Source organism: Lotus japonicus, chromosome 3 (assembly GCF_012489685.1).
Source record: "Lotus japonicus ecotype B-129 chromosome 3, LjGifu_v1.2".
NCBI classification, from domain to species: domain Eukaryota; kingdom Viridiplantae; phylum Streptophyta; class Magnoliopsida; order Fabales; family Fabaceae; genus Lotus; species Lotus japonicus.
Genome location: NC_080043.1, coordinates 37,183,903 through 37,200,367, shown reverse-complemented (window position 1 = coordinate 37,200,367; position 16,465 = coordinate 37,183,903). Strand labels below are relative to the sequence as shown.

Here is a 16,465-nt window from a genome sequence, read left to right as displayed (position 1 = left end):
CTCATGAAGACACATCTTCTGAGATCAGAGGAAGAAGAATGCCTCTGAATGACTACCCTCTGTGGACTCAAGCCGACAATCCTGACGCCATCAGATGCTATGTTGAAGATCTTAGGGCTCAAGGATTCGAAATTGACCTTGATGATTTCGTCAGCAGACTACCACCAGCTCCAGAGTTTCCTTCTCCTCCCAAGAAGAAAGCTCAGAGGAAGATGGTTCTGGACGAATCTTCCGAGGAATCTGATGTCCCTCTGGTCAAGAAGACAAAGAGAAAGCCTGATGATGGTGATGATAGTGAGGATGGTCCTCCAAAGAAGAAGAAGAAGAAGGTCAGAATCGTGGTGAAGCCTACTCGGGTGGAACCAGCTGCTGAAATGGTCAGAAGGACTGAACCTCCTGCCAGAGTGACTCGATCATCAGCACATTCAAGTAAGCCTGCACTTGCTTCTGATGATGATTTGAATTTATTTGATGCACTCCCTATTTCTGCTATGCTCAAACACTCCTCCAATCCCCTCACTCCTATTCCTGAATCCCAGCCAGCCGCACAAACCACCACTCCACCACATTCCCCAAGATCTTCCTTCTTTCAACCTTCTCCTACTGAAGCACCTCTCTGGAATTTGCTTCAGAACCAACCCTCTAGGTCAGAAGAACCAACCTCTCTCCTCACCATTCCGTACGACCCATTATCCTCTGAACCCATCATCCATGACCAACCCGAGCCAAATCAAACAGAACCACAACCCAGAACGTCTGATCACTCTGTTCCCAGAGCATCAGAACGTCCTGCTGCCAAAACCACGGATACAGACTCTTCAACAGCCTTTACACCTGTATCCTTCCCAACCAATGTTGCTGATTCTTCTCCCTCCAATAACTCTGAATCCATTAGAAAATTCATGGAGGTTAGAAAAGAAAAGGTGTCTACCTTGGAAGAATATTACCTAACTTGTCCAAGCCCTAGGAGATATCCTGGCCCTAGACCTGAACGTCTAGTAGACCCAGATGAACCTATCTTGGCTAATCCTTTACAAGAGGCAGACCCCTTGGTTCAACAAGCTCACCATGTCCCCAACCAACAAGAGCCTATTCAACCAGAACCTGAACCCGAACATTCAGTGTCTAACCAATCCTCGGTTAGATCACCTCATCCTCTGGTTGAAACTTCAGACCCCCACCTTGGAACCTCTGAACCAAATGCTCCTATGATTAACATTGGTTCTCCACAAGGTGTCTCTGAAGCTCATAGCAGCAATCACCCAGCCTCTCCTGAAACCAACCTCTCCATAATTCCCTATACTCACCTTCAACCCACCTCTCTCTCTGAGTGCATCAATATTTTCTATCATGAAGCCTCCTTGAGGCTCCGCAATGTGCACGGTCAGACTGACCTCAGTGAGAATGCTGAAAGTGTGGCTGATGAGTGGAACCATCTGAGCACTTGGCTAGTGGCTCAAGTTCCAATTATGATGCAGCTCCTGCATGCAGAGGGAAGTCAGAGGATTGAGGCTGCCAAGCAAAGGTTTGCTAGAAAGGTGGCTCTTCATGAACAAGAACAGAGAAATAAGCTTCTTGAAGCTATTGAAGAAGCCAAGAGAAAGAAAGAACAAGCAGAAGAAGCTGCACGTCAAGCAGCAGCTCAAGCTGAACAAGCCAGACTTGAGGCAGAGCGACTTGAAGCTGAGGCTGAAGCTCTTAGATGCCAAGCACTTGCACCAGTTGTGTTTACTCCTGCTGCTTCTGCTTCCATTCCAGATCCTCAAGCTGCTCAGAATGTTTCTTCCAGTTCTACTCAGCCAAGCTCATCCAGACTCGACATCATGGAACAACGTCTTGAAACTCATGAATCCATGCTGATTGAGATGAAGCAAATGATGATGGAACTTCTGCGACGATATGACAAACCTTAGTTTTAGGATCTCTTCTTTTTCTTTCTTTTTATCTAACGTTGTTTTATTTAAACTCTGTTTCTTTTTTATTTACTTATTCTATTTTATTCGTTTGTGATTATATATGCGTATCTATATACTTGTGTCCCATATGTTTGCTAAACTCGTTTTATTCATAATCTTTTTGCGGTTACATCATACATTACTTCCCTAAAAAGTCTAGAATGGAGGATCTCTCCTCATTCTTCTGCACTCCTGGCGCTGCTCTGACCTATCTTTCTCCAGACTCTCCAGTACATGCTGGATGTTGCTGAGCCTGTTCTTTAGCTCATCCCTCTCCAGAATCTCTTCTGAAGTCTTGAGCTTCTCTTCCAAACACTCTTTCTCTTCCAGCAGCTTGAGTTCAAGCCGGCTGAGTTCTTGCACCTCCTCCACGAAGGCAAGAAATTCCTTCAGGTCTCTCTCCAACTCTGGACGCAGGTCCTCTTCCAGCAGTGTCCGTGTTAGCTCCGAGATGGTCGTTGCACCCTCTGGATGCCTGATGTTCAGGAACAAGTCCTCTTCAAAGGCCTTCTTCCTCAGCTCTTCTAGTGCTACGTTGTATGATGCCATTCTTTTTCACTGAAAATTATTCGAGGTGTGAAGCTTACCTTTCTCTCCAACGCTTTTTATAGGCTTCACTTTCTCTCTGCAAGTTAATGCTCCTACAGTTTCTCGAGGTTAAGTTCTTGGTAACTGACCCTTCTATTTACTCACTTGACCGGTGGTAAACGTTCATCCCTTGCATTAACTCTTTTATTTATTTCGCCTAACTCTGATTCTTACATCGTTTTCGTTTTCTTTAAACTTAGACCTTCTCTAAGGGGGAGTACCTTGTACTTCAAGCTAAGTTTTTCACACCCCAGGCTTTTTGCTTATGACAAAAAGGGGGAGTAAACCCAGTTTTTGATGTGTAAGATGTGTTAGTGTGATTTATTTTTCTTTTGGAGATTTTAAGAGTTCCACCTTCATGACCATAGATGTGTCACTGGGCAAATACAAGGAATACATTTCACTTCTTTTGAAGTGATTCTAAGTTGACTCTGATACCCAAGACTCTGATACCTTGTCCATGACTCTGATCACTTATGCGCTCTGATTATTCGTTTTTCATCTATGTCATAAGTTTTTCACTCTGAACTCTTATATTATTTAGCTCAGAATCTAGACTTTACTAACGTTTTCATCAAGTATTAGATTCAGGGGGAGCTAAGCTCAGAATCAAGCAGTGACTTGAATTCAGAATGAGCAAGATAAACTATTCACATCAGGATAAGTCTTATTCTATATCTCTAAACTCTGAGTGAATTCAGTTTAATGTTTAAGAATTGTTCATCAAAAATTTTAGTTTTGTCATCATCAAAAAGGGGGAGATTGTAAGATCAAGTTTTGATCGAGTAGTACAACTCTATGTTTTGATGATTACAAGTTAATCTTTTGATATGAACAATTGTGGTACTCTAACGTGTTTTTCTGAGTGTGCTATTTACAGGCTCTGACCTCAACTCAATCTCACACAAATCAGAAGCACTGTGTATAAAGGGTAACCCAAGCAACGCTTTCGCATTCACCATGTTCAGTATGAACAGTGGAAAAGCTTCAGAAGTTCTGAAGCTATACAAACTCTGATGTGGACTCAGTCGCTAGAAGCTCTGAAGATCCAGAAGTTCTGATAACCAAGAAACACTGAAGGTTCAGATGTTCTGATGGTGTAGAAGACTCTGAAGATCCAGAAGCTGAATAGTGGAAACTCTGAAGTCCAGAAGCAAGAAACTCTGAAGGCCATGTTCTTCCCTCTGAGTTCAGAATCAGAAGATACAATGGTCAGAGGATCTGTGCTTTCCCTCTGACTCTGATCAACCGGCTTCACAAGTTCCAATACGAAGCATTCCTCTGATCAGAAGTCTCCTAGGTTAAAAGGTCAAGTCGCTATCCAAGTACAAAAGCAAGTGTACCTTCCTGACGACCTACCTAACGTTCTCAGCCACAGCAGAAGCTGGATTTTCCAGAACTGCCCTCCAACGGTAGCATTTCCCATGCAACGCTCAACCCTAATCCTTGGAGTATATATAGAGGCTGAAGATTGAAAGAAGCGGTGAGAAGAAGTAACACATACGCGCAAGACATATTCAAAATATTCTAAGCTTTCTTTCATCTGAAATTCATTGAGTTTACTATTAGCTTTTTAGAAGCAAATCTCTTGTAAACATTTCTTTGATAAACAGTTTGTTTAGTTCCTTTAGGAGATCAAAGTTGATCGGATCCTAGAGAAGACTAAGAGAGTGAATCTTAGTGTGAGCTAAGTCAGTGTAATTGTTAGTCACTTGTAGGTTTCAAGTGCAGTTGTAACTCTTACCTGATTAGTGGATTGCCTTCATTCTAAGAAGGAAGAAATCACCTTAACGGGTGGACTGGAGTAGCTTGAGTGATTTATCAAGTGAACCAGGATAAAATCCTTGTGTGCTTCTCTATCTCTTAGCTTTAGCACTTAAGTTCTCGAAAGATTTGTCAAAGTCCTTAAGGTGGAAGTTTTGTACTGAAAACGTTATTCAAACCCCCCCTTTCTACCGTTTTTCATACCTTCACACATTACAATGTGCAAGAACTATCATATTGTCATCAGTGGCCAAACCATTCTCGTTCATCTCCTTAAGGAATTCCTCAGCCCCAGTTTTCCTCATATCTTTGCACAAACCTTGAAGAACAGCCTTGATTGAAACCAAATCTGGCTACACACCGTTCTCAGCCATGCCCCTCAAAATCTCTAAAGCTTTATCGACCATCCCCATATTGTCATTAGTGGTCAAAACTTTTCCATTCATCTCCTTAAACAGCGCCTCAGCCTAAGTTTTCATCTTATCCTTGCACAAACCCTGAAGAACAACCTTGGCTGAAAACAAATCAGGATCCATACCCTTCTAAACCATGGCCCTCAAAATCTCCAAGGATTTATCCACCATCCTCACATTGCAATATGCAAGAACTATCATATTATATGTAGCGAAAGAGGGTGAAAACCCAGCACCAACCCTGTCCCTTAAAATCTTGTAACCTTCTTCGTACCGCAATTGATCACCGAACAGCTCAATCAAAGACTTGCAAGTCTTTTCATTAGGGGCTAAACCATCCTGATTCATGCCCTCAAGAACCTTCTCAACCTCTGTCGTCTTATGTTTGGAGCATAACTCTTTAAGAGTGGCATAAACTAGATTTGGCTTCAAGAACCTAGTTGCCCTGCTCGATGATGATTCTGATAGAACATTGTGGCGAAAAGTCTTGAGGATTGACGCAAAGAGTGAAACACGCTTCATGATTGGAGATGGTCAGCGATTGATTGAGTCTCGTCTGGGTTAGGTATCTCGTGAAAAGTGGGTGCTTCACTTGCTCACCTAACCTGATCGCGAACTTGTTCCCGACTCCAGGAGCCAAGAGCTGCCCTAGAGACGCCCTGAAGCTGGGAGTGTGTGCCAACCTGCTCGGCTCACCAGAGTGTCATCAGTGGTCAAACCCTTCCTGTTCATCTCCTTAAGCAGCTCCTCAGCCTTAGTTTCCACTTATCCTTGCACAAACCCTGAAGAACTACCTTGAATGAAAGGAAATCTGGCTCACACCCTTCTCAGCCATATGCTTCAAAATCTCTAAAGCATCATCTACCATCCCCACATTGCAATGTGCAAGAACTATCATATTGTCATCAAAGGCCAAACCCTTCCCGTTCATCTCCTTAAGAATCTCCTCAAACCCAGTTCCCTCTTATCCCTTCAGAAACCCTGAAGAATTTCCTTGAATGAAAGGCAATCTGGCTCCATACCCTTCTCCGCCATGCCACTCAAAGTCTCTAAAGCTTTATCCACCATCCCCACATTGCAATATGCAAGAACTATAATATTATATGTAGCAAAAGTGGATGAAAACCCAACACCAGCCTTGTCCCTCAAAATCTTGTAACCTTCATCGTACCGCAACTGATCACTGAACAACTCAAACAAAGACTTGTAAGTGTTTTCATCAAGGGCCGAACCATCCTGAGTCAAGGCCCCAAGAACCTTCTCAACTTCTGTCGTCTTTTGTTTGGAGCACAACTCTTGAAGAGTGGCATAAACTTATTGGGCTTCAAGAAACTAGTTGCCCTACACGAAGATGATTTTGATTGAACATTGTGGTGAAAAGTTATGAGGATTGACGCAAAGAGTGAAACACGCTTCATGATTAGAGATGGTCGGTGATTGATTAAGTCTCGTCTGGGTTTGGTATCTCGTGAAAAGTGGGCGCTTCACTTGCACCCCTAACCTGATCCCGAACCCGTTCCCGACTCCGGCAGCTAAGAGTTACCCTACAGACGCCCTCAAGTTGGGCGTGTGCGCCAACTTGCTCGGCTCACCAGAGTGCCAATAGTGACCTAACCCTTCCCGCTCATCACCTTAAGTATGTCCTCAGCCTCACTTTTCCACTTATCCTTGCACAAAACCTGAAGAATTTCCGTGACTGAAACAAAATTTGGCGCCACACCCTTCTCAGTCATGCCCCTCAAAATCTTTAAAGCCTCATCCACCATCCCCACATTTCATTGTGCAAGAACTATCATATTGTCACCAATTGTCACCAATTGCCAAACCCTTCCCGTTCATCTCCTTAAGCAGCTTCTCAGCCTCAGTTTTACTTTTATCCTTGCAAAAACCCTGAAGAACTGCCTTGAATGAAAAGCAATCTAGCTCCACACACTTCTCAGCCATGTCCCTCAAAACTCTTGAGCTTCATCTACCATCCCCACATTGCAATGTGCAAGAACTATTATATTGCCATCAGTGGCCAAACCTTTCCCGTTCATCTCCTTAAGCAGCGCCTCAGCCTAAGTTTTCCTCTTATCCTTGCAGAAACCCAGAAGAACAGCCTTGGCAGAAAATTAATCAGGATCCACACCCTTCAAAACCATGGCCCTCAAAATCTCAAAAGATATATCCATCATCCCCACATTGCAATATGCAAGAACTATCATATTATATGTAGCAAAAGAGGGTGAAAACCCAACACTAACCCGGTCCTTCAAAATATTGTAACATTCTTCGTACTGCAATTGATCACCGAACAGCTCAATCAAAGACTTGCAAGTCTTTTCATTAGGGGCCAAACCATCCTGATTCATGCCCACATTGCAATGTGAAAGAACTATCATATTGTCATTAGTGGCCAAACCCTTCCTGTTCATCTCCTTAAGAAGCTCCTCAGACTCAGTTTCCCTCTTATCCTTGGACAAACCCTATTGAATTGCCTTGAATGAAAGGCAATCTGGCTCCACACCCTTCTCCGCTAAGCCCCTCAAAATCTCTAAAGCTTCATCCACCATCCCACATTGCAATATGCAAGAACTATCATATTATAAGTAGCAAAAGAGGGTGAAAACCAAGCACCAACCCTGTCCCTCAAAATCTTGTAACCTTTATCGGGGGCAAAACCATCCTCATTAATTCCCTCAAGAACCTTCTCTGCCTCTGTCGTCTTATGTTTGAAGCACTGCTCTTGAAAAGTGGTATAAACTGGATTTGGCTTCAAGAACCTAGTTCTCCTGCCCGATGATGATTCTGATTGAACATTGTGGCGAAAAGACTTGAGGATTGAATCAAAGAGTGAAACACACTTCATGATTGGAGCTGGTCGGCGATTGATTGAGTCTCGTGTGTGTAAGGTATCTCGTGACAATTGGGTGCTTCACATGCACACCTAACCCGATCCCGAACCTGTTCCCGACTTTGGCAGCCAAGAGCTGCCCTAGAGAAGCCCTCAAGCTGGGCGTGTGCGCCAACCTGCTTGACTCACCAGAGTGTCATCAGTGGCCAAACCCTTCTCGTTCATCTACTTAAGCAGCTACTCAGCCTCAGTTTTCCACTTATCCTTGCACAAACCCTGAAGAACTGCCTTTAACATAAACAAAATCAGGTACCACACCCTTCGCAACCATGCCCCTCAAAATATCTAAAGCATCATCCACTATCTCCACATTGCAATGTGCAAGAACATTCATATTGTCATCAGTGGCGAAACATTTCCCGTCCATCTTCTTAAGCAGCTCCTCAACCTCAATTTTCCTTTTATTCTTGCAGAAACTCTAAAGAACTGCCTTGAATGAAAGGCAATCAGGCTCCACACCTTTCTCGGCCACGTCCTCAAAATTTCTAAAGCTTCATCTACCTTGCTTATCTTGCAATGTTCAAGAACTATCATATTGTCATCAGTGGACAAACCCTTCCCGTTCAAATCCTTAAGCAGCTCCTCAGCCTCAGTTTTCCTCTTATCCTTGGACAAGCCCTAAAGAACAGCCTTTACTAAAACCAAATCAGGCTCCACACCTTCTCAGCCATGCCCCTCAAAATCTCCAAAGTGTCATCTACAATCCTCACATTGCAATGTGCAAGAACTATCATATTGTCATCAGTGACCAAACCATTCTCGTTCATCTCCTTAAGGAACTTCTCAGCCCCAGTTTTCCTCATATCTTTGCACAAACCCTGAAGAACAGCCTTGACTGAAACCAAATCTGGCTCCACACCGTTCTCAGCCATGCCCCTCTAAATCTCTAAAGCTTTATCGACGATCCCCATATTACAATGTTCAAGAACTATCATATTGTCATTAGTGGTCAAAACCTTGTCGTTCATCTCCTTAAGCAGCGCCTCAGCCTAAGTTTTCCTCTTATCCTTGCACCAACCCTGAAGAACATCCTTGGCTGAAAACAAATCATGATCCACACCCTTCTAAACCATGGCCCTCAAAATCTCCAAGGATTTATCCACCATCCTCACATTGCAATATGCAAGAACTATCATATTATATGTAGCGAAAGAGGGTGAAAACCCAGCACCAACCCTGTCCCTTAAAATCTTGTAACCTTCTTCGTACCGCAATTGATCACCGAACAGCTCAATCAAAGACTTGCAAGTCTTTTCATTAGGGGCTAAACCATCCTGATTCATGCCCTCAAGAACCTTTTCAACCTCTGTCGTCTTATGTTTGGAGCTGTTGAAAGATTTTTCTACACTAATACTAATTTCAAAATCCTCAAGATTCAATTGTAGTATAGCATAGGGTTTTGTCGTATCCGCAGGGAATTGGCAATACTACGCCGTTCAATAGTTTTAGTAGCTTAATCAATGAGGTTTCCCAATATTTTGAGAGGAGTTTTGTAACAAACATAAATAAAAACAAAGCAAAATAAAATAGAAAACAACAAGGCAGAGAAACTGTTGGGATTAGATTCCATTGATTAACCTTTATATATCCTACTGATTCAAATATGTATCATGTCTATGCATATAATTCATCTCACCGTTTCTTATCTTACTACCCAGTCCCCCGGCGTAGAAGATTATCAACTCAGCTATATTAACCCCCAATCCCTTGATCGATTAACAATAGTGAGTAGCATTAAGCATGGATGTTTAAATAGACTAATGATCTAACCCTATCCCTAGACCTTAGAGTCATTAGATGATTTCTCCTAGTTCAAATTTAGATAGTCAGTTCCCACCATCCTATTAAATCTAAATTCATGTTCTAGGTGATCAATCCAAAACAAGCATGAAACACAAGAGAAAATCACTAAATCATAAGCAAAGGAACATGATAGAATATAAATTGAATCAACCAGAATACATAGAGTTATCAACTAAATCTAACCCCAACAAGAGAGATTAGTTATCCATTTCCATGGATAACTTTACAAACATGGAAAAGAAACGAGAAGAACCGAAGACTCCGCGATGTCTCGCCGTCGAATCCGGCACCCAAGCCTCTTCTCCAAGTTCTCCTAGCTTTCTCCCCTGTTTCTAAGGTCTGGAAGTGAAGAGAAATGAAGAAAAGATGGGAAAATTCGAGCTCTATGTTCTGCCCTGTTTCTGGCCATTTATAGACTTTAAACTGTCTTAGTTTCGCTCGAGCGAGATTCGCGTTCGCTCGAGCGAATAGCTTTCTTCATGTCTGGGTTTCCTGCACCGCCATAGCTCGCTTGAGCGAAATACCATCTCGCTTGAGCGAGATCTTCCCCGGAACTTTGGCTTGAGCGAATTTTGTCTTGCTTGAGCGAGTTCTTTGCTCTAAAATGGATTTCTTCTCCCTCTTGTTGTTTTTCTTCAATGAAATCTTGATGGATTCTCTTTAACATCCATTCCTACATCAAAAATGGGATTAGACTCTAAATTTAACATAAAATCTATACTAATTCTAATTATTTACTAAACTACACAGTTGAGGGTTAATTAATATGAAATTCCACACTTTTATCAAAGATAAGTGCCCAAAATAATATGGAAAACTACGTAAATTTGGCACTTATCAACTCCCCCCAACTTGGAACTTTGTTTGTCCTCAAACAAAGGTACTGATTATCCAAAATCATATGTACAAAGTTCTTGCAACAAGCATGATAAACATGAACACTCAATTCCAATTTCTTTTTCACCAAAACACATTTTCAAACTTGCACTCCCAATCCAAACATGTGATGCCTACAAAGGGAACACATAGTAATGAACAATACACACTCAACATGAACTGATGAGGCAATCACAATCAAATGTTTCTGGACCAAGGAATTTATCAATCAATTGGCAAATAAACTTGTAAAGCCAAAATAGGGTAAGTGTTTCACACAATGTCAACCATTGAATCACAACAATTCGAATTTGATATCTGTCTCACAACTATCATAACTGCATGGGAAATCAAGGATCACTAAGGTCTTATAGGGTTGTAATGAGGTCTGGTTTCCAAAGAGACATTGGTTTTTCTGGATATTCAAACACTTTCTAATCAAGAGAGCAAACACAATGTAATGCAAATCATGAATCATCCACTCTCCTTACCAATATTTTCTTTGTCACCATTTTCTCACAAATTAAATCACAAACCCTTTTCTTTCCATTCAGTTCCTCAATCCTACACTTTTCTTTTTTTCTTCATTTTCTTATATACACCTTTTTTTTTCTTTTTTTTTCTTTTTTTCTTTTCTTTTTTTTAAACACACAAGATTGAGAAATTGATAATTTCAAAACAAGATGCTAATAGCCTCCACTCCTCCCAACTTGCACACTTGTATACAATCTAATTATACATGCTCTCTTGACTTAGAAAGTAAGGAAGAGACATTGTTTTTCTTTTAAGCTTGGGATCATATACAAGAAATTTTTCAAATTTTTGGCTCAAATGGGGTAACAAAAGATATTCCTATAAAAGGGTAGGCTATATGGTCAAGTAGCTATATATACTAATGAACAAAATTGCCTTGATCCTTTCCCATCATTCTCATGCAATCAATACTAATAAGAGACTCAAGCAAATTCAACTGTGCAAAACAAATGGTGACTCTCTCATGCTTTCAACTGTTTAGGAACACTCCCTCACTTGATTTGGATTCAAAGCAGTCCCTGATTTTCAAAAATTTCATGTTATGCCTATGTATTCCATGTGAATCTTACAATCATATCAAGTTATGCAATCTTTGAGTGCAAACACTAGTTAAATCATGGAATCAAAAAAATTCAAGGTGCATTTTAAAAACACATCATGCAATTTTATTGATGTTTCATCAACCATGCCAATTGAAATCAGTCATATATCCATGAAATTCACAAAAAGTGTTAAATTATCTATAGACTAGAATACTATCAAGAAACTAAAAGAAAACAAATGAAAGAAGAAGAAAAATACTCCCTCATGATGTTATGCATGATGCTCCAGGATAGCTCATCAAACTTCTCACCCCCTCCAAGTAAATTGGACTGTCCTCAGGCCAAGCAAAACCAGCATCAAAAGATTCCTGTTAACTGTCACTTACAATTTATGCTAGTACACAAAAGAGAATTAGAAAAGTCACATCTTCCATTAAAACAATCCACACTCTGGTTCATATGAAAGTACACTTGAAGAGCTTTCCAAAGAGTGGTCATTTACTCAAATAGGATAAGAAACGAGAAAGTTATGATCATTTAAAGCAAGGACTATCATGCTGTTTGTTTGTGTAGGCGCTGAGCGCTTAATGGTGTGCGCTGAGCGGCCATTACCAGTTTTCTAGGCCGCTGAGCGACCAGAAATACCCGCTGAGCTCCCAACAGCAGAGATTATCATTATGCAGATCAAAAACAGGGGATTTCAAGAGAAAATCATGAAAACCTACCCCCCAAAATTCAGTATATGATATAACTTGACCCCAAAATTGATTTTACATCATATTAACATTAAGGCAAACTTGTGGAAAATTTAAAGTTACAAAATTGAACACCCAATCCACAAGATCACAATTTAAAATCCTAAAACTAAAAACCCAAATTCAAAGAAACTAAAAGTACTAAAACAACATAGAACTCAAAATTTAGCACACCAAACTACACACACAACACCAAAGCACAAATACACTAAGCTATTACTAAAACTAACCTCAACATGAGAGAACTCAAGAATTTCATAAAGCAATCTGCACCATTATGCAGCAAATTCACCAAGGGGCATGCTTTTCATCACTTTAATACAACCTCACACCTTAAATTTCACTTCAACCATAATTCAAGCATCAAACTCATTCAAATGCATGTTAAACATAATTTAGGACTTGTGAGAAATCTTAAAATCAACCCAAAACACAAAATCCAATTCAAGCTCAATTCACATGCAATTTCACACTTTTGCACAAGTCAATACCCGAAATTTTGATCCATGCATTTTTCTTGCCTCCTTACCCATTGAGCATTCTTATAACATCATGAGAAACTTGTGGAGATCCTTTGAACACACAATTGAGCATTTTTACTAAAAATCACATTTCATGGCTAAAAAAAGCACACAATGAGGAGTTCTTATTCACTTTCACTACAAAATCAAAGAGTTTAACTTAAAACTGAATCTAACACTTGAAGAAAAGTATTCTAACACAAAAATGAGTTTGCTCAAGATCATTTGGAAGAAATTTTCACTGTTATGCAGAAAAACCACTTCGGAGGACTTGCTGTTTTACCACTTTCACACAACCTCATACCTCAAAATTTGCAATACTCACCTACCTTGCATTCCAACCTTCCATGTGCATTAGATATGACATTTTGGATCTGTTAGAAGTCTAAAACACAGGTTATCAACATCAAAAGCACAGAATCCAAATTAGACCGAATTTTCACATGCATTTCAACAAGTCACACCCTTAAAATTTGATTTCATGATATTTCTTACTTCCAAACTCATTGAACAATCTCAATATGTTAAATAAGACTTGTGAAGCTCATGAAAACTCATCTTTAAGCACAACTTCACAAAATCACTTATGCTACAAATTAAAAGAGAAAGCACACAAAAGCATAGAAAACAAACACACCAAAACTCATGGTTTCCAAAACTTCATGGTTCTATCTTGATTCACACAACTCAAAAGATGACTTTTCTCATTAAAACTTGCAGCAATCATTCAAGAACCAAAAGTGAGGAATCCTTAGGGATTTGAAAAACAAAAACAAGAAAACAAGAGAAAGAAAACAACAAATATGCACAATTCACATATATACAACAAACCTATGTATCAAAATCATCATTTCATGACTAATGACCTAATTAAGATTAGATTCACTAGCTGATTCTTTCTAGGTCAGATTCACAGAATTTCAAATCTCAAATCATGTTATAGGTGATCAGGCTACAACAAGCATTAATAACAAGAACAAATCAGTGAAATTAACACATAAGAACAAAACATAGAATATGTACATTATTTACAACTCAAACCAACATTCCACTAGTTTCACCAACATTACAAACACAATCCCCGGCAACGGCGCCATTTTGTTGAAAGATTTTTCTACACTAATACTAATTTCAAAATCCTCAAGATTCAATTGTAGTATAGCATAGGGTTTTGTCGTATCCGCAGGGAATTGGCAATACTACGCCGTTCAATAGTTTTAGTAGCTTAAGCAATGAGGTTTCCCAATATTTTGAGAGGAGTTTTGTAACAAACATAAATAAAAACAAAGCAAAATAAAATAGAAAACAACAAGGCAGAGAAACTGTTGGGATTAGATTCCATTGATTAACCTTTATATATCCTACTGATTCAAATATGTATCATGTCTATGCATATAATTCATCTCACCATTTCTTATCTTACTACCCAGTCCCCCGGCGTAGAAGATTATCAACTCAGCTATATTAACCCCCAATCCCTTGATCGATTAACAATAGTGAGTAGCATTAAGCATGGATGTTTAAATAGACTAATGATCTAACCCTATCCCTAGACCTTAGAGTCATTAGATGATTTCTCCTAGTTCAGATTTAGATAGTCAGTTCCCACCATCCTATTAAATCTAAATTCATGTTCTAGGTGATCAATCCAAAACAAGCATGAAACACAAGAGAAAATCACTAAATCATAAGCAAAGGAACATGATAGAATATAAATTGAATCAAACAGAATACATAGAGTTATCAACTAAATCTAACCCCAACAAGAGAGATTAGTTATCCATTTCCATGGATAACTTTACAAACATGGAAAAGAAACGAGAAGAACCGAAGACTCCGCGATGTCTCGCCGTCGAATCCGGCACCCAAGCCTCTTCTCCAAGTTCTCCTAGCTTTCTCCCCTGTTTCTAAGGTCTGGAAGTGAAGAGAAATGAAGAAAAGATGGGAAAATTCGAGCTCTATGTTCTGCCCTGTTTCTGGCCATTTATAGACTTTAAACTGTCTTAGTTTCGCTCGAGCGAGATTCGCGTTCGCTCGAGCGAATAGCTTTCTTCATGTCTGGGTTTCCTGCACCGCCATAGCTCGCTTGAGCGAAATACCATCTCGCTTGAGCGAGATCTTCCCTGGAACTTTGGCTTGAGCGAATTTTGTCTTGCTTGAGCGAGTTCTTTGCTCTAAAATGGATTTCTTCTCCCTCTTGTTGCTTTTCTTCAATGAAATCTTGATGGATTCTCTTTAACATCCATTCCTACATCAAAAATGGGATTAGACTCTAAATTTAACATAAAATCTATACTAATTCTAATTATTTACTAAACTACACAGTTGAGGGTTAATTAATATGAAATTCCACACTTTTATCAAAGATAAGTGCCCAAAATAATATGGAAAACTACGTAAATTTGGCACTTATCAGGAGCATAACTCTTTAAGAGTGGCATAAACTGGATTTGGCTTCAAGAACCTAGTTTCCATGCTCGATGCTAATTCTGATTAAACATTGTGGCGAAGAGTCTTGAGGATTGACGCAAAGAGTGAAACGCGCTTCATGATTGGAGTTGGTCAGCAATTGATTGAGTCTCGTCTGGGTTAGGTATCTCGTAAAAAGTGGGTGCTTCACTTGCACACCTAACCTGATCCTGAACTTTTTCCCGACTCTGGCAGCCAAGAGCTGCCCTAGAGACGCCCTCAAGCTGGGAGTGTGCGCCAACCTGCTCGGCTCACCAGAGTGTCATCAATGGGCAAACCCTTCCCGTTCATCTCCTTAAGCAGCTCCTCAGCCTTAGTTTTCCACTTATCCTTGCACAAACCCTGAAGAACTGCCATGAATGAAAGGAAATCTGGCTCACACCCTTCTGTGCCATATCCTTCAAAATCTCTAAAGCATCCTCTACCATCCCCACATTGCAATGTACATGAACTATCATATTGTCATCAGTGGCTAAACCCTTCCCGTTCATCTCTATAAGAATATCCTCAGACTCATTTTCCCTCTTATCCTTTCACAAACCCTGAAGAATTTCCTTGAATGAAAGGCAATCTGGGTCGACACCCTTCTCCAACATTCTCCTCAAAATCACTAAAGCTTTATCCACCATCCCCACATTGCAATATGCAAGAATTAACAATTTATATGTAGCAAAAGTTGGTGAAAACCCAACACCAACCTTGTCCCTCAAAATCTTGTAACCTTCATCGTACTACAAGTGATCACCGAACAGCTCAAACAAAGACTTGTAAGTGTTTTCATCAGGGGCCGAACCATCCTGATTCATGCCCCCAAGAACCTTCTCACCTTCTGTCATCTTCTGTTTGGACCATAACTCTTAAAGAGTGGCATAAACTGGATTTGGCTTCAAGAACCTAGTTGCCCTGCTTGATGATGATTCTGATTGAACACTGTGTCAAAAAGTCTTGAGGATTGACGCAAATAGTGAAACACGCTTCATGATTGGAGATGTTCGGCGATTGATTGGGTCTCATATGGGTTAGGTATCTCGTGAAAAGTGGGTGCTTCACTTGCACACCTAACCTGATCCCGAACCCGTTCTCGACTCCGGCAGCTAAGAGCTTCCCTAAAGACGCCCTCAAGCTGGGAGTGTGCGCCAAAATGCTCGGCTCACCAAAGTGCCAATAGTGGCCAAACCCTTCCCGCTCATTACCTTAAGTAGCTCCTCAGCCTCACTTTGTCACTTATCCTTGCACAAACCCTTAAGAATTTCCATGACTAAAACCAAATTACTCTCCACACCCTTTTACGCTCCACACCCTTCTCACTCCTGCCCCTCAAAATCTCTAAAGCTTTATCTACCATCCCC

The 16,465-nt window shown here is 40.4% G+C and overlaps 3 protein-coding genes across 3 annotated transcripts; all 3 read right to left on the bottom strand.

Annotated features, from left to right (window-relative positions):
- Positions 1 to 5,692: 5,692 nt before the first annotated feature.
- Positions 5,693 to 6,664, bottom strand: LOC130744080 (pentatricopeptide repeat-containing protein At5g39710-like). The gene is made up of 2 exons (XM_057596274.1): positions 6,525 to 6,664; positions 5,693 to 5,903 (listed from the first exon to the last, which is right to left on the bottom strand). Exons 1-2 carry the CDS (start codon positions 6,662 to 6,664, stop codon positions 5,693 to 5,695), a joined length of 351 nt encoding a protein of 116 aa, XP_057452257.1.
- A 170-nt stretch (positions 6,665 to 6,834) lies between these two features.
- On the bottom strand, positions 6,835 to 8,488 carry LOC130744079 (pentatricopeptide repeat-containing protein At5g39710-like). Its single transcript, XM_057596273.1, has 5 exons — positions 8,276 to 8,488; positions 8,118 to 8,234; positions 7,832 to 8,034; positions 7,201 to 7,297; positions 6,835 to 7,065 (listed from the first exon to the last, which is right to left on the bottom strand). The coding sequence occupies exons 1-5, from the start codon at positions 8,486 to 8,488 to the stop codon at positions 6,835 to 6,837; spliced, it is 861 nt and encodes a 286-aa protein (XP_057452256.1).
- A 192-nt stretch (positions 8,489 to 8,680) lies between these two features.
- LOC130744077 (pentatricopeptide repeat-containing protein At5g39710-like) lies at positions 8,681 to 16,461 on the bottom strand. Its single transcript, XM_057596272.1, has 5 exons — positions 16,390 to 16,461; positions 15,658 to 15,847; positions 15,372 to 15,535; positions 14,747 to 14,895; positions 8,681 to 8,942 (listed from the first exon to the last, which is right to left on the bottom strand). The coding sequence occupies exons 1-5, from the start codon at positions 16,459 to 16,461 to the stop codon at positions 8,681 to 8,683; spliced, it is 837 nt and encodes a 278-aa protein (XP_057452255.1).
- Positions 16,462 to 16,465: the final 4 nt, after the last annotated feature.